Here is a 20950-nt window from a genome sequence, read left to right on the forward strand (position 1 = left end):
CAGCGCCCCAGGGCCCTTGTCTGTGAAATGGAACAGTAATGCCAGTCTCTGCAAGTTTTCTCGAGGAGATGATTTATTGGATGTAAAGGGACAGCTCAGGATTCAGCCTCAGTCCTTTGTAATTGAGGGTTTAAGAAGGATAAAGGGAGGGAGGATCCTTGATGGATTTGTGGGAACCATCTCGCCAGAGGGGAGCAGAGATGGGAGCAGATGGGATGTCAGGCTTTGACTCTCTCTCTCGACAACCCCTTCCCAGGGAGTGAGCTGGTACTACTGGAAGGGCTTTGACTTCTCCGTGCCCTTCACGGAAATGAAGCTGAGACCAAGAAGCTACCGGCCCCCGGGCAGGGGAGGCTGAGCCGCTGCTCACCCCTCCAGCGCCCTACTATGACTGCCGAGCACTGAGGGGTTGCGCTCAGAGAAGAGCCGAGGGCCACCTTCACCATCCAAACACCGGAGGAAGCCTTCTCCACCCGCGATCTCACAGCACCATGTTTACAGGGGGGAGGGAAGGGGTTTGTACGGGAGCAATAAAAGGAGAAACCGAGGCCAGTGAGTCCGGGCTCCGTCACTGGTCATTGGCGCTCGCGCACGCCCCGGCCTCCGCCGCCCCGGGGCTGCAGCCGCACCTGGAAAGGCTGAATCTTGAGGTTGACGCCGCAGTAGGGATGGGGCTGCAGCGAGGGCAGGGCGCCCGCGGGCGACAGCAGCGTGAAGGCCTGCAGCAGTTGCCCCAGCACCACGAAGAGCTCGAGGCGCGCCAGCGGCTCGCCCAGGCACACGCGCGCCCCGCAGCCAAAGGCCAGCGCGCTGGGGTTCGCGCCCGCGTCCAGGAAGCGGTCTGCGGGCGGAAGGACGGACCTGCAGTTCAGCGGCCGCCTGCACTCGGCCTCCGCCGCCCCCGCGCCGCGGGCACCCGCCCCGCCACGCACCGGGCCGGAACTCATGCGGCCGCTCCCACACGGTCTCGTCCAGGTGGGCACCTTGGAGGTTGGGGATGACAACCATGCCCTCGGGGATGTCGTAGCCAAAGATGCTGAGGGGTAGGGTTAAGTTAGAGGCCCGCCAGGACCCCGCTGGGGCCTTTGCCATTCGGCCCTCCCCCCTCGGGAGTCACCTGCTAGCCCGCGTGGCGCGGTGCGGCAAGGCCAGGGGCACGACGGGCCGCAGGCGCAGCACCTCAGCGATGGTGGCGTTGAGCAAGGGCAGCCGAGCGCGGTCCTTGTATGGGACTCGGGAGCCCGAGGCTCCGGGGCCCAGCTCGCGATCCAACTCCTCCTGCAGTCGCCGCTGAATCTGGGAAAGTGGGGCAAGCCCGAGGTCCGGGGCCCAAGCCCTGCCGCTGGCCGACCCACGGCTGCCCAGCCTCCCACCACTCCCTGGAGCAGCTCATCGGAGACTCTGTGCCAAGTAGGAGAACCCCCTCCCAGCCCGCCCCAGACTCACTCCCCCCCAACCCCCCTCCCAACACAGCCCGCGGCGGGTTCAGCGAGCTGGGTTTCCGCTGCCCTGGCCAAGCTGCCAGGAAGGAGCCTTTCGCCTGCCTCCAGGGCGTACCTCAGGGTGGTGAAGCAGGAACGCCACAGCCCAGGAAAGGGTGTTTGCTGTGGTCTCAGTGCCACCGATGAAAAGGTCCACCACGGACATATGCACGTGCCCTTCAAGGAGCTGCCCGGGGCCCTCTTCCACTCTTTGCTTCCCCATCCCCTGGAGCATGTAGTCCGTCATGTCCCTCCACTGGCCCGCCACCATGCTCTCCTGGAGAGGGGAGGAGGAGCCAGCCTGAGTGCCTGGCTTCGGGGGGCGGGGGGCAGTGTTCAGCAGGGGGCAGCAGGTCCAGGACTGGTGGGGCGCCAAAGAAGCTGCCTAGCTCTGGGGCAGTAGCATCACTGCTGTGAGCTGAGGAGGAGCCCGGTGCATGCACGGTTCCCACCTTGTGCTGCCTCAGCTGCTTCTCTACAATGTGGTCCCTGTTCTCCATGGCCTGCTTCAGCCTCCGGAGCCCGGGGTTGGGGAAGAACTGGGGCAGACAGCAAGAGAGCTTAGCCGCTGGGAAGGGAGCCTCTGCCCACCTCCGCCCTGTCTCCCAGGACCAGGTGTGTCGGGGCTTCACCTCCTCACCCTGAGAAAGGGAACCATGTCCAAAATTTGGATGGACCAGTGATCCCAGGTTTTCATCAAGTCCTGGACACAGTCGTGAAATGCATGTACTAAGGTGTCCTCCTGCCAGAAAAGGAGGGAATCCTTTCGGTTCAGGACCAGGAGAGGGTACGGGAGGGGCTGGGCGGGGGGTGGGGCCCAAGCCTATGTGAGGGCAAGAGAACCTTGACCTTGTGTCCAAAGGTGAGGTAACAGATGATGCTGCAGGTGAGGAGAGAGAATTCCTTCTGGATGGTCACGGGGGCACCTGCCCGGGCTTTCATGCGCTGAGGAGAAGCAGCATGAACTAAATAGGGAGGCTGCCGGGAGGGGTGAAGCTGACCTGGGCCAACTGTGGGAGTCGAGCCTCACCTCACAGAACTCCTGGGTCAGCTGCTCCACCCGGGGCTCCATGGAGCTGCGGACGCCCAGCAGCAGGGCTGAGCGCGTGAGTTTCTTGTGGGCCTTCCAGAGCAGGGAGTAGTCCCCCAGTGAGATGTCCTGGCAGTGCTGAGATACCAGCTGGTCTGTGAGTAGGGGTTGGGGGCAGGGGGTCGAACTGACCAAGGAAGCCACGGGCCTGACCTTCCCTGCCTCCCATAGCCCCTGCCGCTTCCATCAAGAAATGCCCCCCACCCCTTACAGGATGGTATCTGGGGTCTGCCGGCAAAGTCCACCCACTTCCTGATCAGGGCCTCCTCAATGGTCCTCTTGGAGTTCAGCACCACCACATCTGGGGGAGAGGAAAAGCAGGGTGTCAGCAGGGAGAGGACCCCACCTCCACACCGCTGTGGGGTGAGGGAGGGAGCAGATGCTCACCTTGCAGCCCGAGGCGGAGCCTGTAGATGGGCCCGAGTTTCTGAGTCAGGCCAAGCAGATAGACGGGGAGGTTGGGCTGCAGCAGGTGCAGGAAGCCGGGGACAAGAGGTGGGAGGTGGAGGCTCCTGAGCTTCCACTGGCCCCACAGCAGGCGAGTGCCGACTAGCAAGGGCAGCAGCAGCAGCAGCAGCAGCAGCAGCCCTACGAGTACCATGGCTGGAGATGCGGGCAGGGGCCCAAGCCTGGCCACTTGGAGCTCTTGAGACCTCCAGCCATCTGGCTACTTGGGCTGTTGTGAGGCCTCCCTTGACTCCTTCCCTCAGGTCCTTGCCCACTGTCCCGCCCACAAAATAGTATATTCCTGGAATGGCACCAACCCTCTTGGCCTTCGAAAATCCACATATCAAAGAGCAGGCCTTTTCCCATTCATCTATCAAGAAGAAAGGAAGGGAAACACAGCCCTGACCTTCTTCAGCAGCCAGAATCAGCTTTCCGCCTCCACATCAACCAGGCAAGAAAGAAAACACGTCCACTCTTGGGCCTGAGCCTCTCCAGATCGCCACCGCGCCCCCCAACCCTGCCACCTCGGACCAGCTTCTGCCACGGACTTTGTCTCAGAGAGAAAAATGAAAACCCCCGCCTAATACGCCCTCCCAGATTGCCTGAAGAACAAAAGGAGATGAAAGTGATCTGTGTGTTTTTCTTTTCACTTACAGATAGGGGAACCAGATGTCCTGGTTTGCCTGCGTTATCCCAGTTTATACCTGTAGTCCCAGTGTAATCACTAACAGCGCCTCATTTCACTCTCAAAAGTTGAAGATGAACAAGTAAATGGTCCCTTAATTTGGAGCTCTTACCGTGTACCTAATGCTCTTTGGTTGCAAGCAAAAGACCCACTTGAGCTGGCTTGAGCCAAAATTAAGAATTGTTATACAAATACAGGGGTATCTCATGGAACCCAAGAGCAGGAAAGTAGAAGGGACCTCGCTGGCCTTGGAAGGCCAGGGATAGGGAACAAAGAAGCCCTAGAGACGGGGCTGCTCCCTCACTCTTTGCTCCTCCCACTCTGCCGTCAAGCTGCTTGTGCTTCCAGGTGCAGGCAGAACAGGACTGCCTTCCGGGTTAGAGTCCACAGATTACAGGTTTAGCACCAGGGCAAGTGGGGTTTCCCAGCATGAATGAACATGCCCCCCATAGATTCCAAAGTCCGCAGGAAGGAACTTGATAGCCACAGCTGGGATCAGGGGTCCAGCCCTATTCTGGGAGCCGTTGCCACAAGGGGTGGGGTCCTAGTGGACCAAGTAGGGCTATCAGGGGCCACTTTTATGGGTGAGGAGGCAGTTGAGGGGCTTAGGAGAGGTCATGCTAAAGAGGGGAGGTGGGGCTCCATGAGAGGTTGGGGCACCTAGGGGATGGGGTGAGGGCTGGCAGATGACCTGCGGTCCACGCATCCCCCAATTCCCCTCCCTGGCTCTGTGAACCGACCTCAGAGCTTTAACCAGAGCGAGGCTGTGCTACCAGAGAGCCTGAGTCGAGATTCCAGCTGTGCTACCCACTAGCTTGAAGAGTTAACTTCTGGGGGTCCCGATGGAGAGGCTCGGGCTCAGCCTGGATCCACGCCCAGGACTGGGAAGGAGAAAACATGGGCCTTCTGGGATTGGGCAGCAACAGCTGGCAACCTCCTCATAGCTGACAACTATAGCTGACTCTTTGGCTCTCATAGGTGGGTTTATGCCACCACCATGCTGACCAGCTTTTGGGAGAGATCTGATGGGCAATGACCAGGCCACGTAGACAACAGCCCTCGGAAGCCTCGGAAATACTGGGGAAGGTCAGAACTTCTCGAAGTTGCATGGAATAGGAGGGGATCCATTCAAAAGGAGAGTGACCTGGAATGCTGGCATGCCGGTGAGTGTCCCTTCATAAACTGACACCATTTACCTTGCCAGCTCCATCTTTTCCACACCACCTCCAAATCCAAATTCCAGACATGATGAATGACACGCCGTGCCCCCGAATGTGCTCTGTCCTGCCCCCAGCCTCTGGGTCTTTTATATGCTTTCTTCTACCTCAAATACCCTCATCTACCCCTACTCTCTTTGCTTGACTCCTCAGCCTTCAGAATCCCACTTAGATGTCACCTCCTCCAGGAAGCCTCCCCTGCCCACTTCTCACATTCCCCCAGACTGGGTCAGATGCCCAAACTATGTGCCCCATAGGATCATGTAGCTCCCGACATCACACCTTTCACAGAGGATGGGAGCCTGGCACAGAGCATGGCACGGAGTGAGAGTTCCACAGATTTCTGTTGAATGATTGAATGGCAGGCTGCTGAGCTGTCTCAGTTTTCATCAAAACTGATCTCAGCAAATTTCTCTAGATGAATTTCTAGGTCAGCCCTGCAGACCCAAGGGGTGCTGCCAAAGGGGGAGAGCTAGGCAGGCGGGTGGGGAGGGTTGACCCCAGTAGAACAGCAGTTGGCCTTTTGATGAAGACATCATCAGATGTGAGGATTGCACAATTCTGGGAAAGTTACCTAATACCGCTGATAAAGGGATCAAGTGTCAAACGGGCTTTCAACAGACCAGGTCTCAGCTACAAGCAAGACCCCAGAACTGCCAACTGCGTGAGGACAGACTGGGAGACGTGTAGCTGAATAGCTGCTCTCGAAGCAGAAGAGCTGAGGTGCTGGCTGAGCGCCAGCCCCGCCTGAGGCCACAGTGACGGGTTGTATGGGCGCGGGGAGCGCCCTGCAGGCACCGTGAAAGGGAGGCTCTGGTGTGGACACTGGATCCTCGGAGTGCAGGGTGATCTGCCTGGGGTGGTCACTATGAGGGACTGAGCTCCCAGGGGGTCATCTGGCGGGGGGGGGATTCAGGCAGAGCTGGACACTGCAAGGGTCACCCAGGCTCTGAGAGCCTAAGATTATGCAAACCCTGGCCTGGGCGCCCCAGACCCTGGAAGGGGCAGCGGGGATGCCGGTCTCAGTGCTGGAGCTACACACTGACACTTTGCTGCCAAAGGCCTTTATTGAGTCCCTGGTGCTGCCTGGGGCTGCGTGCCGGGGGCCGGGCGCGGCAGCGATCCAGGCGTGATCCTTCCCTGGCTCCGGTCCTCTGGGGAAGATGGGAGGGCAGCCCTCACACCTGGCAGCCCTGCATGCCGTACTCCTGGACGAAGCTTCGGAGCTGGGCACAGGCTGCCCGCTGGCGGGTGCTCTGACACAGGCGCTCCGAGGGCATCTCCTCGATCCAGCTGTTCGCGTCCAGCAGGTACTGGGGGCTGCAGGGGCCAAGGGGCAGGCAGCAGGGGTCAGGAGGATGGTCAGGTGGAAGAGCCCAAGGCACCTGGCTTCTGAGGGGACAGGGGATCCGTTCCCTCGTGAGGTGTGAGGAGAGCAAGAGACCGAGGGGCCCGGAGAACTCACTCTCCCTTGAGGTCATGGGTGGTCCCGTCCAGACCCATGATCAGATATTCTTTCCCAGGTTCCAAGTGAAGGCGGCAAGAGGCTCGAATCAGGAAGTTTCTGGTCTGAGCAGCAGTGGCCTTGGTATCCTTGGCTGAGGGGAGAGCGTCCACAAGAGTCGTCAGAGGGGAAGAGAAGGGGCTGGACAGCGCTGGGGCCAGGGGCTTTGCGCCGAGCCTCTCATTGGACCCTCACCGCTCCCGACGGGGAGGTGCGGCTGCTTTCCTGTTTATGGACGAGCCCAGAACTTCTAAGAGGCTGAGGGGATTTGGGCTCAGAATGGCTGAATTCTCACTATCCCAGGCGCGAAGGCCCCAAAGCCAGAGCTCAGCTCTTTTGTATCCCTCCAGCCCCGCCCACTTATCTGTCTCCTCACTGAAGTGCAGGACTTGGGTGATACTGGTCTCAAAGAGGCGGAAGGCAGCTCTGCTGTCTTCTCGGAGAACCTTAACCTGGAAGCCTGTGGGGGTTTAGGAGAAGGGAGGGAAGGTTAGTTAGCCCGAGGCTGAAGGGCTGTAAGTCAGTGCAGAGCAAAAAGGCTGCCCGTGGCCCGAGAGGAGCAGGCACAAGCAAGGAGACCCTGAGGGTGGCCCAGGGTCGGGGCCGGGGCCCGGGCGGGAAGACTGACCGTAGTCCACTCGGGGAAAGTAGCAGGCGAACTTCATCCTGTAACCATCCATATCCTGCCGCCCCTTCTCCAGGGCCCGGCGCTGTCGAGGGCACTTGCCTGAAGTCGGGGGCCCAGATGAGCGAGTGCAGGCCCCAACCATGCCGCCTCCCCACCCCTGCCCCTGGGCCCTGGGTCACCTTCAGCACACTGGCAGACGTCACCAGAGCACAAAGTGGACAAGAGTTTGCTCTTAGTTGGTGCCCCGTAAAACACAGAACATTTGTGCTCTGGAGAAAAAGCAGACCGGGGCGTTAGGGCGCAGTCCCCCCTCTCTGCTCTCCAGTCCCATGGAGCCGCAGGACTTCCCTGCCACCCTTCCCTGCCACCTATCCCAAACCTCCCGAGTGTCCCCGGTGTGCTCACCAGGGTTGTAGTAGTCATACAGGACGGCGCTGGCTGGCTGCACCAGCCCCACGGCCACGTCCTGCACAGCTCCAAAGCCCACGCACTCCTGGGACATGGGGACCTGGCGTGGGCAGGGGGAGGGCGGAGAGGTCAGGCACCCACCTCTGGGCCCTGCAGGCTGCTCTGATGTATTTCCTTGGCCTGTTCAGTTCCGGTTGATCTTATCGTCAGTGTCCTTCACAGTTTGTTACCTTCCAGCCTCCGGATTTCTAAAAACTGCTCCCCAAGGTCTCTGGTGACTTCACTGCCCACGTGGTGACCTCATCCCAGTCTCCAGAGCCCTGGGCCCCTCTGCAGAGTCTCAAATCATGGACACATTCTCCATGAAACGCTCCCTAAGCTCGGGGCTAGCTTCCGGACCAGCCCGGATTCTGACCTGGTCACTTCTGACATCCCTCTCCCTCCCCCCCAGAAGCACAGTGCCCAGCCCTGGCCCTTCCCCTCCCCTGCGCTCCCCTGTGGAGGTCTCACCACTCCCTGGCTCTCCCCAAACCCTTCAGACTGGCGATTCCTGAACCAAGCTTTCAGCCTTGCTCTTGCGCTGGGATTGTTGCAGGATGTGTTACATTCTCCAAACTCCCTCTGCCTGCCCTCCAAACCCACTCGGCCTCTGGACAGCCTCCCTTCACTGACACAGCGGAGGCCTGCCTCATCTGCCATAACCCGACAGCAGGTGCTCCCACGCGGCCCAGCCATTCATGTCCAGGCCCAGAGCCCTCTCTTCGTGCCCACGCTGGTCCAGTCCAGCCTGGTATCCCGCAGGTTTCCCTCCTAAGCTGCGTGGTCAGCAACCCGACTTGCAATCCTCCTGGCTCCTCATTTTCCATTGTGTCCAACCAGACTCCTCTGCCTGGCTTCTCAAGCTAATAGGGTCTGTCCCCTCTGCACACACAGGGCAGGAGGGTCTCCCCTGACCACAAACACTTGGCTAATGGTATCACAGCATTAACACGCCTTTTGCACATTTTCTCCAAGATGTTACAGGAAATGTTCAAAAACAACTTTTGAGGGCCGTCAGAGGGTTGATAACTTTGTGTTAGCCAGATAAGGCTGTGGAAAAACAAAAACAACTTGTCTAGGACCACCATCACTTTAAAAAACAGAATACACTTTAATATCAAAAACAAAACAAACAAACACAAAAACCGGGAAGGGAGACAACAACAAAAAAACACAAGCAGCCCCTCAAGTTGAATCAGCTCAGCTTTACAAAAGGCTCACCCCAAGCACTGGCACTGGCCCCCAAGCCACAAGGGGCTCAGCCCCTGCCCGCCGACAGGCAGCAGGGAGCCTCCCCGGCCTCTGCTCTGGCCACTCCTGTCCTGTCTCCCTGCTCACATCACGAGTTCTCTCTAAGCGCACTAGACGCTGGTACAGCTGCCTCCTGGGAAACCTCTTAACACGAGCTCAGAAAACCCGGTGCCGTATGTGCCCCCCTCTGTCACCCTCCTTGCTCACCGAGTCGAAGTACAGCAGGACGTGGGGCCCCTCGGTCTCAAAGTGACTCATGTAACGGTCAGAGAGGGAGGTCAACTGTGGGGAAAGGGAGCTGGTCACAGGGAGGTAGCCCTGGACCCCCCTGCACTGAGGGGCTCAGCAGCTGGGGTGCTGCGGGGACGGCGCAGGGCTCCCGAGGGCACAGGGGCCTCCGGGTGTCTGGCCACACCTTCTCCAGGTCCGCCCGCAGGGCGTGGAATCCACTCAGGAGGGTGATGTCTGCAATGGCCATGCCCGACAGCCCCACCTTGCCATTCCGCCTGTGGAGACACATGCCCTGTCGTCCGGGTCGCCGTGTGTCAGGCTGTAGACACCCAGCCCCAGCCTTGGGCCAGCCCACAGCACCCCACTCAGCCAGTGCAACCCCCAGAGCTCACCAGATGCACACGGTGTACTGCACCCTGGACTCCTGCTCTTCAGCCACCTTGGGGGCCTCCCTTCTGCGGCGGCTCCTCCGGCCATCAAACAGCTGCAGGGGCGTCACGAGCTGGGAGTGGGCCCCCGGGTCATCCCTGGCCGGAAGGTCCTCGTACTCATAGTCCTCGTAGTCCTCGTTGGCTTCCACTGAGCGGGGACAGCACCGTGGCTCAGGCCTGGCACCAGCCCCGCAGGGACCCACGGCCTCTGACCCCAACACTCACTTGTGTACTGGACGTGGCCCACGACCGTCACTTCAATCTGAAGATCCTGGCAGGTCATGTTCTTCACGTCCATGACGTTGTAGGTATGAAGGACCTGGCTCAGCAAGGGGTGGGGGGAGGACACGGGACAGTTGGGGCCACAGAGCTCTCTCCAGAGCCACACCGAAGGACACCTCCCTGGGCTAAGGGATTTGAGGCCTTCAGCCCCTTCTCATCCCCATCGCAGACCAGTCCAGGAATGCGAACGGGCCCAGGTGTTGGGTTAGACGGTGAGACAGAGTGGGGAGCGGGGGCCTGGCCTGGGGGTGAGCACGCTGGAATGGAAAGTTCAGGAAAGGCTTCCGACCGAGGCTTGAAGGAGGAGAATGAGTGTGTCACGTGGGACAAGCAGCAGGGGAAGCACATTCAAGGGCAGGAGACCTGTGTAGACGGGTGGATCTGGCTGGCTGGGGAGGTGGGCAGGGCTGGGGTGAAAGCAGAGGAGGAGTTACTGGGGTCATAAGGAGGGGCTGGGGCTGGGGGGGCACTAAGATGGCCCCCAGAGTGGCAGCTGGGCTCCTGTAGGGAAGGGACTCCATCAGCCAGATAAGGGGACCCAGGAGGAAGGAGGAGCTTGGGGCACAGCCACGTCTGAGGTGCTGTGGGACACAGGGGCCCAGAGCTCAGGGGAGAGGCTTGGGCTGAGGCATCGGGTGTGTTCAAGCATCAGCACTGAGGGGGGTGAAGGGGACGACAGGCACCCAGAGAGGGTGGAGACCAGAGCGAGGGGGACCTGCCCAGGACGGAGCACAGGGAACGCTACCCCAGGTGTCTCTTCCTCCCTCCCCAGCCGTGAGGTCTGCCGGTAGGTCTCCCACTGAACAGCCCGGCTTCACCCTGCTGGGCCCGGGCGGGCAGTGCTGCCAGCTCTCACCTTCAAGGTTCCTTTGCTGTTTCCTCCCACCTTCACATTAATCTTGCTGCCCAAGGAAAACTTTTGGAAACAGAAAAGGGAAAGAGACGTCAGAATGGCACCCTGTTGTTCCGACTTATCTCCTCCCTAAGAGCAACCCCACCTCCTCTCCCCAGCTTTCCACAACGTTTCACCTTCACCTGCATTATCTCACTGCCATCTCCTAAAAACCCCTGTCGGGTAGACTCTGCACGTTTCATTTTCGGATGAGAAAAATGAAGCGCAGAGGCTAGGTGACTTTCTACAGGTAGCAGAGCCAGTAAGTCTTCCCACAAAGGTATCAGAACCAGGTGCCGGGGGATTCTGCAGGGGTGGGGGACAGGGGGTGGCTTCTGGTCTGGCCGAGGCAGGCGCAGGTGTCCTGGCGACCCAGGGGAGGGAATGGTTCACCTGCAGCTCCTCCTCCAGCCCCTGAACTTCGTGGTTGGTCAGCTGCAGCACGTGGGACGTGAGTCCACTGCGGCCCACGGAGCTGAGGGTCACGTTGAGCCCCTTCTCCTCGGTGGTGTGGGACGCGATCCAGTACGCAGACAGGGCATCCAGGGCCATCACTGTGTCCTGCGGAGGATGGGCCAGGACTCAGGCACTTGGTCTCAGGACCACCCACCCCCAGAGCCCCAGGGCAGCCCCTACCTGGGTGCTGCGGAATCCGCCTTGGAAGCTGCCCTGGCGGGTGAGCCAGGATGCAGCCTGGTCGGCCAACTCGCCCTTGCCCTCCCAAAGCAGCAGGTGTAGAAGGCCGTAGGCTGTGGTTTCAATCCACAGGGCCGGGGCCTGGGGCACGGGGTCTGCCGGGCTGTGAGGAGCCACGGTGGGTGACAGGACATTGCTCTGAGAACTGGGGACTGAGCCCCAGTACAGGTTATCTGGGAGTGAAAGGAGACCCACAGGTGAACAGGGGGAGGATCTTAGTTGCCTGGCCCTTTGACACTCCCCCCATCAGGCTCGCCTGATTCTACCCCAACCATCCCTGCTTATGCTCTGATCCCCTCCGGGTGTCCTCACTCATTCAGTTTCTCCCTTTGGACACAGGGGTCTCAAGGTTCTCCAAGCCCCAGGCTCACTGCCAAGGCCCCCTTACCGCCAGTCTCCTGGGCCATGGCCATGAGGTTGTTGTGGGCAACATCTCGCAGGTCCTCAGGGGCCTCAGTCAGCGACAGGGCGTAGGCCGTGATGGCGGCTGCGTGGGACCCCAGGAGCCCAGAACCTACTTTTGCCCCCAAGAAGGTGTTTGCCCTTGAGATGGAGTCTTCCTGGAAGAAAGTGGGGAGGAAGGTCTGCGGGCTGGACACCTGGATTCCTGAGGAGAAAGGGGATCAGCAAAGGGCACACACGTTGGGTGCCTTACCACTCTCTTCAACTGCTCTGAATTCTTGTCCGGGAAGACAGCCAGCCCATGATGAAGGGCGATGACCACAAAAGCTGTGAGCGCCACAGTCTCATCATTTCCCACTAAGCCCCCCTGGTTGAAGCGGGGAGAAAAGGAGACGTCGACCAGGAGGGGGAGGGGCAGGGAGCGCCTTCCCTCCTGTGCTCCGCGGCCCAGCCTCCCAGCCCTGTACCTGCATGCCCCTGTGAATAACTGGATGGGGGTCGTGGAACGACCCATCAGCCAGCTGCTGCAATAGCAGCCACTTGGCCGTCTCCTGCAGCTTTTCAGGTGAGCCGCCCACCTGTTCCTGGGCCAAACTCAGGATCTTCAGCACAAAGGCCGTGAGCCTAGAGGGGAGGAAGGGAGGGCTAGGAATAGGGACTGGTCCCTGTAGGCGACGTGGCCCCGCTCCCCCAGGCACCTGGTTATTTATTTACCCCCGCATAGTACCCACCTCTGCCCCACCAGCCCTGGCCCCTCTCAGAAACCCAGAACCACTCTCCCAAGCTCACCAGGTGCTGCTGTCCCGCTTCAACCAGGCCCCATAGGAACCATCTGGTTTTCGAAACTCCTGGATCCGCGTGTAGCCTTGGAGAGGAGAGGCAGCTGCTGAGGGGACACTGACTCTCCCGCTACTTGTGCCGAGGCCACGCTCCCCTTTTCCACTGGCTACCCCCTCCCTTGCCCACTCTAGCCACCCAGGCTGCCCATCTTCCATTAATCGTCCTCTCCTGGCCCCCATTCCTGCTTGCCGCTGCACCCAGAACCTTTCTGGATCAGATCCACAGCGTGGTCCTTCATCTCGGGGGGCAGCATGCTCCACTGCTCTGTCTTGTCCAGGTAGCGGGAAGCAGCCAGTGTTGGAGCCAAGAGGACCATGGTTTGTTCCCCGCAGCCCTGGGGAAGCCTCAGGAGGGCAGCCATGCCTCCCGGTGACAAGGCCCCCTCAGAGCCCAAAGTGTCCAATGGATCCGAGGCTATAAGGGAGGGAGAGGGTTACGGATCAGAGAGCAGGGCTGGGGGCCCAGGGTCAGAGGGTCATGGAGTCACGGGATCAAACAGGGGTCCGCAGGTTTCACAGGAATCCAAGGGTGGCCACTGGGAAGGGACCGGAGGACACTCCCACCTGTGACTCTAACAGAGCTCCTGAAATCTCCATCAGGGATAATATTGGGATCAGAGATGCCAGGAATTTCCAAGGTCCGGCCTCGGGGGTCTAGGGAGATGAGGGAAGTTGGCAGTCTGTCCTGCTGTCCATATCCCCTGCCCCCTGCGACCCCCTTAGGACACTGATGGCTGGGCGTGGGTGTCGCTCACCCAGGGGGTTGAGTTCATAGACAATCTCCTCCCTCTGAATGGCCCCTTCATTCTGTCTCGGAGGAAACATAGCTGTGAGACATCACACAGGCTAGAGCCTGCCCCTCCCAGCGCAGACTCCTCAGGACTTAGAGTTTGAACTTCAGGGACAGAGTTGGATCAGAATCGTAGGAGGTGCAAACAGACCAAAGCATTGGGTTTGGGTGCTAAGCCTCTGGCCTGGCCAGCAGGGAGGGTGCCAGAATGGGGGGTAAATCTGGGAGCCCGGGGACCTAGATTCAGAGGTGTTCCACTCACCTCAATTTGTAGGACCTTAGATACTGCGTCCCCCACAGGGAAATCCAAGGATCCTCGAGCCACCACTTTCAGGGACACAGCAGCGGCCGCTATGGGCACCACAGAGAAGCCAATGGGCCGGGCAGAGCCCGCAGGGACCAGCACCTGCTGGGCAAGCCCTCCGCCCCCAGCCAGGCACAGCCCCTCCACTGGGGACACGTGGACGCTCACCTGGGGGCAGGAAGACAGGAAGGGCCAGCCCAGTTAGGCTCCCCACCCTTCACCTGCCCCAGGCCCACCTCCACCAACACCGTGTGCTCAGCCCCCGAGGGGCCTCACGGTCATATCTGTATCCAGGTAGTTGTAGAGGACAGGCCGCAGCTCGAGCTGCTCAAAGCGGCGGACGGAGACGGGCAGGCGGAGGTGCATGTGGAATTCACGGAACACTCGGAGCTGGGCCGGGGTGGCCACACACATGCCTGATGGAGAGAGGGGGCACATATGAGAGGCCTGCAGGCATCCCAGCCGCGGATCCCAGCAGTGAGGGCCGGGAGCTGCCCCAGCTCCCCCCGCCCCCGTCACCCCACCCCCGCCCGGCCCTGCTCTCTGGCCTCGCAGCCCTGGCGCATGGGGTGCAGACTTCTCCAGGTCTCTGCTCCTACTAAGAGCAAAGGACTAAGCAGGGAGCCTGGGTCAAGGGGGCATGGAAGAGGGAGGCCATCGGCCCAGGCAGGGTGACCGCACCTGTGCTTTTGGACAGGCTCACGCCATGGATTTCCCACGTGGTCAGAGAGTCCGGGAGCAGCTGTCTCAATCTGCGTGGTGGGAAAGGTGAGAAGCCCTGTCACACGCTGAGCTGCCCCAGACACAGCCCAGAGACAAGGCCGGGCCCACCACATGCCCTCACTGGGAGGAGTGGTCCACTGCTTCCACTTTCCAAAGCCAGTTCTCAGGGAAGAAGCTGCGCACAGGGATGTCATCCTCATCGATCAGGTCCTCCTCCTGCAGGAGCTCCTTGGCTAGGGACCACAGTGCAGGGCCATGAGGAGGGTGCCATTCTGCCCCTCCAGGCGCCCCTGCCGCTCCCCCAACCCCACTCAGCCCCTTACCTCGAGCAAGGCCCACCTGGCCCCTCGCCCGGGCCTTCTTGCGCAGACCCTCAGCAAACTGGCAGCAGGACAGGAAGGGCCCCCGGCAGGCCGGCTGCTGCACACGGGCCACCCGCTGCTCACAGGTGCGTGCCATGGGCAGTCGCGTCAGCCCGTCCTGGCAGCAGCGCTTGGCTACGGGGGAAGCGTACTGGCCCACTGCAGGGCCAGGTGAGGGTGGGCACAAGGAAACAAAAACGAGACACACCTCTTCGCCCAGCCTGACCTCTACATACACAAGGACTCTGAGAGACTGGGAACTCAAGAGAGGCCAAAGGAGAGAGCCTCTGGCCCACCCACCTTCGACCCCAGAACTTGGATCTCTGGCCCCGACACCATATCCTGGCTCTCTCAGGAGCACAGGAGCCAAAAGGCAGACCCGCACCTGACCCGTGGGCCCAAGTGTGGAGAGCTTCACAGGCACCCACAACTCACGCTTCTCATGAATCTCCTTTTGGAAGTTCACATTTCTCTTTTTCCGGACCTTTGTCTCCTTGGGACATCTTAGACCTGGTAGAGAGCAGGACCGCAGCCAGCTGTGGGGTGCAGGGCCTCCCACCTCCCCTCCTTGCTCCCCTCTCCCGGTCCAGCCCTTCCCACCCCTCCTCTTCCTGTCTTACCCCCTCAGGCCCCTCCTTCTTCTTCATCTTCCCACCACCCACTCCCCTTCCTCCTCTGTTCTCACTCTTTCTGACTGGGGTCAGTTGGTCTCCATCAGAAAAGGCCAGACCAGCTGCCTCGAATGTCTGAAGGGCACTGTCCCCACCCCCAGGACCACAGCCAAGGTCATAGCTGTTCATAGCTTCGAAGACCTGGCGAGAAAAGGCAGAGATGTTGCAGAGACAAGAGTGGCTGTAGGCACGATTGGCCACTCAGCTGCAGGTGAGAGGGCAGGGTACGGACAAGTACGAGAGACACAGAGAGTGGGGAAACAGAGGCCACGGGGGCCAAGGCTTCAGGGAGGGCTGGGATGAGTCCATGAGTGAGATCGACCTGCTGGCCCAGGGCCCAGGGCTCAGGGCAGCAGGAGGGTGAGCCATGGGCAGGAGGGAGGATTAGGGAGAGGGGCTTGACAAACCTTGACCATGTCGAGGGGTTTGTGGGACTTGCCGCCCACAGCATACAGAGCCATGTCCACGGCTCCCAGGGCCACCAGGGCTGGAGAATCTGTTCGCAGGTTGAGTTTTACAGTGTCCCCAGGACGATACTCCTTGCTACCATCCACGTTCAGCTCCAGCTGGCAGAGGCAGGAGGTGGGGGGCAGTCAGAGTGGGGAGAACTTCCTTCGGTCTTGTGCAACTTCAGTGTACCCCAAACTAAATCCACGCCCTGTTTGCAATCACCCTGTCTTCCTTCTCTCTTAACCCCCCCGGCATATACACACACCATCTCTCCCGATGCCAGTTACCTTGCCCTCACAGCCCCCAGCCTGGACGTCCACTCGCAGGGAGTTGGCCACCGGGACGCCCCCATGATAGTAGAAGGCCACAACGTGGAAGGAGGGTGCCAGGTGATGGTCCACAAACACGGAGACAGAGGTCAGGTCCCTCCTGGGCTCTCGATGTACAGACACGATCTGGCCCCGGGATACGATCTGGGGCGAGAGCAGTGTCTTCTTCACTGCACATTCTCAGCCCTGAAGCCGCTACCCCACCCCAAGGGTTCTTTCCTGCCTGAGACCCTCCTGCACCCCTGTTCTCCTCTGCAACCCAGCTCATGCATACCATGTAGTAGAAGTGAGAGAAGCTCCCACTGATGCCCACGGCTCGCAGGTTTAGGTTAAGAGTGTCCCTGACTTTAGGGGGTCGAGAATCCAGCCTCTCAATGGACAGAAACCCGGATCTTCTGGACAGGGGGGCTTTCACGGTGAGCTTGCTTATGGCAGAATAGGGGGAGCCTGCAGACACCTGGAGAGAGGGGCAGGGGTGGCAGGGTCAGTGGCAAGGACCCAGGCACCCAGCTTCTCCCCCCAGCCTGGGAACCCTCTCTCCTAGCCCACCCTCTCCCTTGAGGGGGAATCCTACCGAGAGCTGCACTTCTGAGGTGGTCTGAGGGACAATAATGGGAACAACGACTTGGCCGCTCTCGTCTGTGTTCTGTTGAAAGTCCTGGTTTTTAGAAGTAGATCCAGAAGACAACTTGGCAGAAACTTTGACAGGAATGCCAGAGGCTGGTGAGCCTGACATGTCACGGACCAGGGCCTAGGTAGGTGGGAGGGGCGGAGGGAAGAGCACAGTCAGTGAGACCCTGTGCCCTCCTGACCACCCCGCCCCTTCCCCCCACTGCTCATCCTCCCCCTTCCAGAAGAAACCTGCAGCAGGAAGGGGGCCCCAGGCACAAGGTGTCGCTTGGTTTTGCTTAGATCCAAGGAGAAGGGAGATGACACGAAACGCCAGGATGTGAGCTCTGCCTCCTCCAACTCCCCTCCTGCAAGACACAGGGCGGACAGAGGTGGAGACAGAGACCTGGGGAGAGAGGAAAAGTAGAGCCCGGGGCGGCGGGTGGTGCTCAAGTGTTTCCTGCCCACAAGGCTGAACTCTTCAGGGCACAAGACGCCTCCTATCCATCTCTATGTTTGCTGAGGCCAACACAGGACGCAGCACACAGATGGTGCATAACATGTGTCTGCTGGGTGGATGGGTGGATGGATGGGTGGATGGGTGGATGGATGGATGGATGGATAGATGGGAGGATGGATGGATGGATGGGAGGATGGATGGATGGGAGGATGGATGGATGGATGGGTGGATGATGGATGGATGGATGGATGGATGGATGGATGGATGGATGGGTGGCTGGGTGGATGGATGGGTGGATGATGGATGGATGGATGGATGGGAGGATGGATGGATGGATGGGAGGATGGATGGACGGATGGGTGGATGATGGATGGATGGACGGATGGGAGGATGGATGGGTGGATGATGGATGGATGGACGGATGGGTGGATGGATGGGTGGATGATGGATGGATGGATGGGTGGATGGATGGATGAATAGATGATGGATGGATGGGTGGTTGGGTGGATAGATGGATGGGTGAAAAAAAATACATTGAGACGGGGGAGGCTCCCCCTTCCCCAGAAACCACCCAGAAATCAGTTGTAGAGAGTCTCCTGGGTCTTTCCTGGCTTTGCGTCTCAGATGAAGGGAAGAAGGGTGGTGTTGGTGCTGGAGAACAGAGGGTCGGCTCAGAGGTCAGAGGCGAGGGTCTGGGGTTATAATCAGGGGAAGCCACTAACCTGGAGACTCAATGATCGCTGCTGCAACATAGAGGTGCAGCCCTGGGAGGTCGTTAATATTAATATTAAGTTTCTCCAGCACACCCTGAAACTCAGCCTTTGGGAGGGAAATTCGGCACTGGCCATCTACCAGCTGGGGCAAAGAAGAAGACAGGACAGGGAATGAGACTTGAGTCTCCCACCTCACCTCCTCACCCTCCCTCCCTCTCCTCACCTACCCATGCACCCCCCACGCTCCTTCCTACCTTGGTCTGATTCTCCAGCCCCCGAAGGAAAGTCTTTTTACCGTCCTCACCCAGGAGCCCAAAGCGCACATATGCCACCCCCTGCACTGGCTTCCCATAGATGTACCTGCCACCACAGAGAGATTCGGAGGAGGCTGGGCTGAGGGCTGGAGGAAATAATGAAACAGAGGGAGGAGGCCCGGGGCAAGGGAGGGAAGTGGGGCTCCATAGCACGTTCATACTGAATAGGGAGCCCTGGGAGCAGGGCCCAGCGTGAGGGACCGGCGGGGGAGTTACCTGGCCTGGATGACTACTTGGATTTCACTAAGAAAGCCAGGCGTTGCCAGGATGTAGGGCTTTTCCGGAATGATCTTCACCTCAAAGTTGGGAAGGACTGACCCAGGGCGAATGGAGGGCAGGTCAGACTCTCGTGAAAGGACCCTTTAAAACTCTCCTCCCCTTTGGGCTGTGGCAGCCGCATCACCCTGCCCCTGCCCTGCAACATCCCCTCCTCTCCTCCCACCCTTTATTCCTTGCAGAAAAGGGGCTGCTTATCCCTCGTGTCTCCAGTTCTCACCATATTTCTTCACCTCAAACTGGGTGCTGCTGTTGGAATCCAGGCTATCTGAGAATCGGGCTGAGATCTTCCAAGTCCCTGGCCTGAGGACAGACAAGGGAGGGACTCAGCCCACTTGTGCAGGAGGCTCACTGAGAGTCAGTAACCAGGTCCCTAGGAAGAGGACTGCAGGGGTGAACCAGAGGCTCAGGGAGCTCAGGATTGGACCGTGTGTTGGAGGCAGACAGCTGGGGGAAGCGGGAGCTGGGGAGGTGTAGGTGGGGGCGATCTGCAGGAGTGGGGAGCTCACTCTGAGATGTCTGGGATCACAAAGTCATCCTGGAAGATGGAGGAGGGAACATACACCTCCTTCTTCCGCACACGCAAGCCACGAGAGTTCTGCGATGGGAGTAGAAGGGGTCATGGTTGGAGGTCAGATCAGCAGCCCTCGCCGATCAGGAAGGTCAGAGGTCAGGGACTCACCTCCACCGTGACCGTGAGGGTATCAGTGGACGGGCGCATCTTCTGATCCAGAGCAAAGATTCGGTATCGAACTGGAAATGGAGGGCGGGGAGGTGAGCAGGAGACCATGGGCCAAGGGAGGGTGGGCCCTGGGCCCCTCATCCCCCCCAGGAAGCGACGGGGAAGAGAACAAATATTTGCAAAGCGGCCTTCCTGTGGGGCACTTCGGGGTTTCTCACTCAAGGGGCTGGGAAGAAGTGAAAGGTAAGGGCCCTGGGGCTGAGACTCACCCCGCTGGCCAGGGTTATAAACGGGCTGGTCAGTCTGCAGAAAGAGGTGTCCCCGGCGAGAGGAGAAAAACAGGTTGACACCCTGCCTGTCTGTCTGTCTGTTTGTTAGCCATGGTGACTGGGCCACCAGCTGGACCTCGGGGGCTCTGTGGAGGAGATGGAGGCGACAGTCCTCCGCGCCTTTCAGGGAGGTCTGTCAGGAGAGGGAACAGGAGTGGGTCAGAGCCAGAGCAGAAGGAGAGAGACAGAGACTGAGATAGAAACAGGGAAGACAACTCGGGGGGGAAGGGGGAAGGGAGGGGGGCCGGTGAAAAGACAAAGATGTTTACAAGAAGACAGAGGAGGACGGAGTGGGAGGCGCTGGGCAGCAGCAGGAGGGAGTGGCGGCCAGTTACCGGGAGGCTGAGGAGGATGAAGTCTTTGTCTGAGCTGAGGCTGAAATCCACCTTTGGGGAGCAGAGCTCATGACGTGTTGTGGATGGGTTTCTCAGGAACACTGATCCACTCACTACCTGTCCTGAAGGAGCATCCTGGAGCTGCACACCGACTGACAGGGGGACCCCTAGGTGAACCACAGAAGGAGAAAACAGGAGCAACCTGGGAAGAACAGGTGAGGGTCAGCGGCCAGCCTCCCCTCAGGCCCCTCCACCACCACCCCTGAATCAGGTCCCTCTGCGCCTGCTCTCCCCTCGCCAGCCCTGGCCCAGCTCGAGCTCTCCAGCATCCTGTGTCCGGGACCTGGGCTTCTGCAGAGACAAGGCGAAGAAGCCAGATGCCCAGATCAGCCCCCAGAGGAGCCTCATGGCTGGAGGACCCAAGAGGGATCAGACCCGTCTGTCCGCCTGCTCGTTTCTGGTAAACTTAGGGCTTGGAGCAGAGTTGACTCTGGACCTTGCTCCTCCCCTGGCCCAGCTAAGCCGGGAAACCACGTGACAACCAAGAATTGCAACTGGCCCCAGGCCCAGTATTGGGAGGGGGGCACCCTGGACACCTGGGTCTCTGAGGGAATCTGAAGAAATCATGGCCCAGAGATTCAGTCCTTCCCTGTTAACCCCTCTCATCCCAATGCCCTGGGCACCTCCACCTACTGCATGTATCTGGGCGTGTGTATGCATATAGCATATACACACGTACGTAGGTGCAGGAGGGCCCCGCATGGCTCAGCAAGCGGCTGGAGACACGTGGCTCCTTTGTTGGTCCCACCAAACAAGGTACTAAGAGACTTGCCTCTTACTAAAACCCCCATAAAAATTGAACTACGCTAAGCTTTTGCTTTTTGAAAGCCTCTAACAGAAATTCTGTGGTTTCAGAGATCAGGCACACCCTCAGCATGCCACAGGGGGAACTGACCTCAGTGTCCCTTTTTAATCTCTGAACAATGAGGCAAAGCTCAGGCCCAACTTTGGCTTTACCTCTACCCCCAAAACGAGGTGCCCGAACACACGTGTCACATTAAACAAAAGACATCCAGAAAA

General features: G+C 59.6%; 3 protein-coding genes across 24 annotated transcripts in view; 1 reads left to right on the forward strand and 2 right to left on the reverse strand.

The window, feature by feature from the left end:
- TNXB (tenascin XB) overlaps window positions 1-548 on the forward strand; it is a 60747-nt gene extending 60199 nt beyond the window's left edge. For all 11 annotated transcript variants that reach the window (XM_049693546.1, XM_049693549.1, XM_049693548.1 and 8 more), the window contains one exon: window positions 257-548. In XM_049693546.1, coding sequence (XP_049549503.1) covers window positions 257-358 — 102 coding nt within the window. In that variant the 3' untranslated portion in view covers window positions 359-548. The remainder of the gene's footprint in view (window positions 1-256) is intronic.
- Window positions 59-5832, reverse strand: LOC101278959 (steroid 21-hydroxylase). 5 transcript variants are annotated; one of them, XM_004286556.4, is made up of 10 exons: window positions 2959-5832; window positions 2783-2872; window positions 2512-2666; window positions 2331-2426; window positions 2122-2223; window positions 1934-2020; window positions 1558-1758; window positions 1118-1296; window positions 933-1036; window positions 59-841 (listed from the first exon to the last, which is right to left on the reverse strand). In XM_004286556.4, the coding sequence occupies exons 1-10, from the start codon at window positions 3170-3172 to the stop codon at window positions 576-578; spliced, it is 1494 nt and encodes a 497-aa protein (XP_004286604.1). In that variant the 5' UTR covers window positions 3173-5832; the 3' UTR covers window positions 59-575. The 5 variants fall into 5 exon arrangements, with proteins under 5 accessions (XP_004286604.1, XP_049549519.1, XP_033273852.1 ...); XM_049693562.1 differs by having other exon boundaries at window positions 2821-2872; window positions 2959-3047; XM_033417961.2 differs by lacking the exon at window positions 2331-2426.
- Window positions 5833-5968: 136 nt separating this feature from the next.
- LOC101279376 (complement C4) lies at window positions 5969-20821 on the reverse strand. 8 transcript variants are annotated; one of them, XM_004286558.4, is made up of 41 exons: window positions 20214-20821; window positions 19871-20072; window positions 19476-19668; window positions 19207-19277; window positions 19034-19122; window positions 18745-18827; window positions 18465-18561; window positions 18189-18294; window positions 17944-18076; window positions 17014-17129; window positions 16727-16903; window positions 16427-16609; window positions 16111-16296; window positions 15781-15939; window positions 15388-15514; window positions 15138-15212; window positions 14664-14861; window positions 14462-14573; window positions 14299-14369; window positions 13894-14033; window positions 13576-13785; window positions 13279-13330; window positions 13088-13177; window positions 12729-12938; window positions 12474-12549; window positions 12152-12308; window positions 11938-12051; window positions 11671-11842; window positions 11223-11455; window positions 10980-11147; window positions 10551-10610; window positions 9638-9731; window positions 9374-9560; window positions 9166-9256; window positions 8958-9032; window positions 7458-7560; window positions 7232-7321; window positions 7053-7151; window positions 6801-6884; window positions 6386-6518; window positions 5969-6240 (listed from the first exon to the last, which is right to left on the reverse strand). In XM_004286558.4, the coding sequence occupies exons 1-41, from the start codon at window positions 20276-20278 to the stop codon at window positions 6099-6101; spliced, it is 5223 nt and encodes a 1740-aa protein (XP_004286606.2). In that variant the 5' UTR covers window positions 20279-20821; the 3' UTR covers window positions 5969-6098. The 8 variants fall into 8 exon arrangements, 4 of the variants coding, with proteins under 4 accessions (XP_004286606.2, XP_033273843.2, XP_049549513.1 ...); XM_033417952.2 differs by lacking the exon at window positions 7053-7151; XM_049693556.1 differs by lacking the exons at window positions 17944-18076; window positions 18189-18294; window positions 18465-18561.
- Window positions 20822-20950: the final 129 nt, after the last annotated feature.

The sequence above is a fragment of the Orcinus orca genome, chromosome 10 (assembly GCF_937001465.1).
Source record: "Orcinus orca chromosome 10, mOrcOrc1.1, whole genome shotgun sequence".
NCBI classification, from domain to species: Eukaryota; Metazoa; Chordata; class Mammalia; order Artiodactyla; family Delphinidae; genus Orcinus; species Orcinus orca.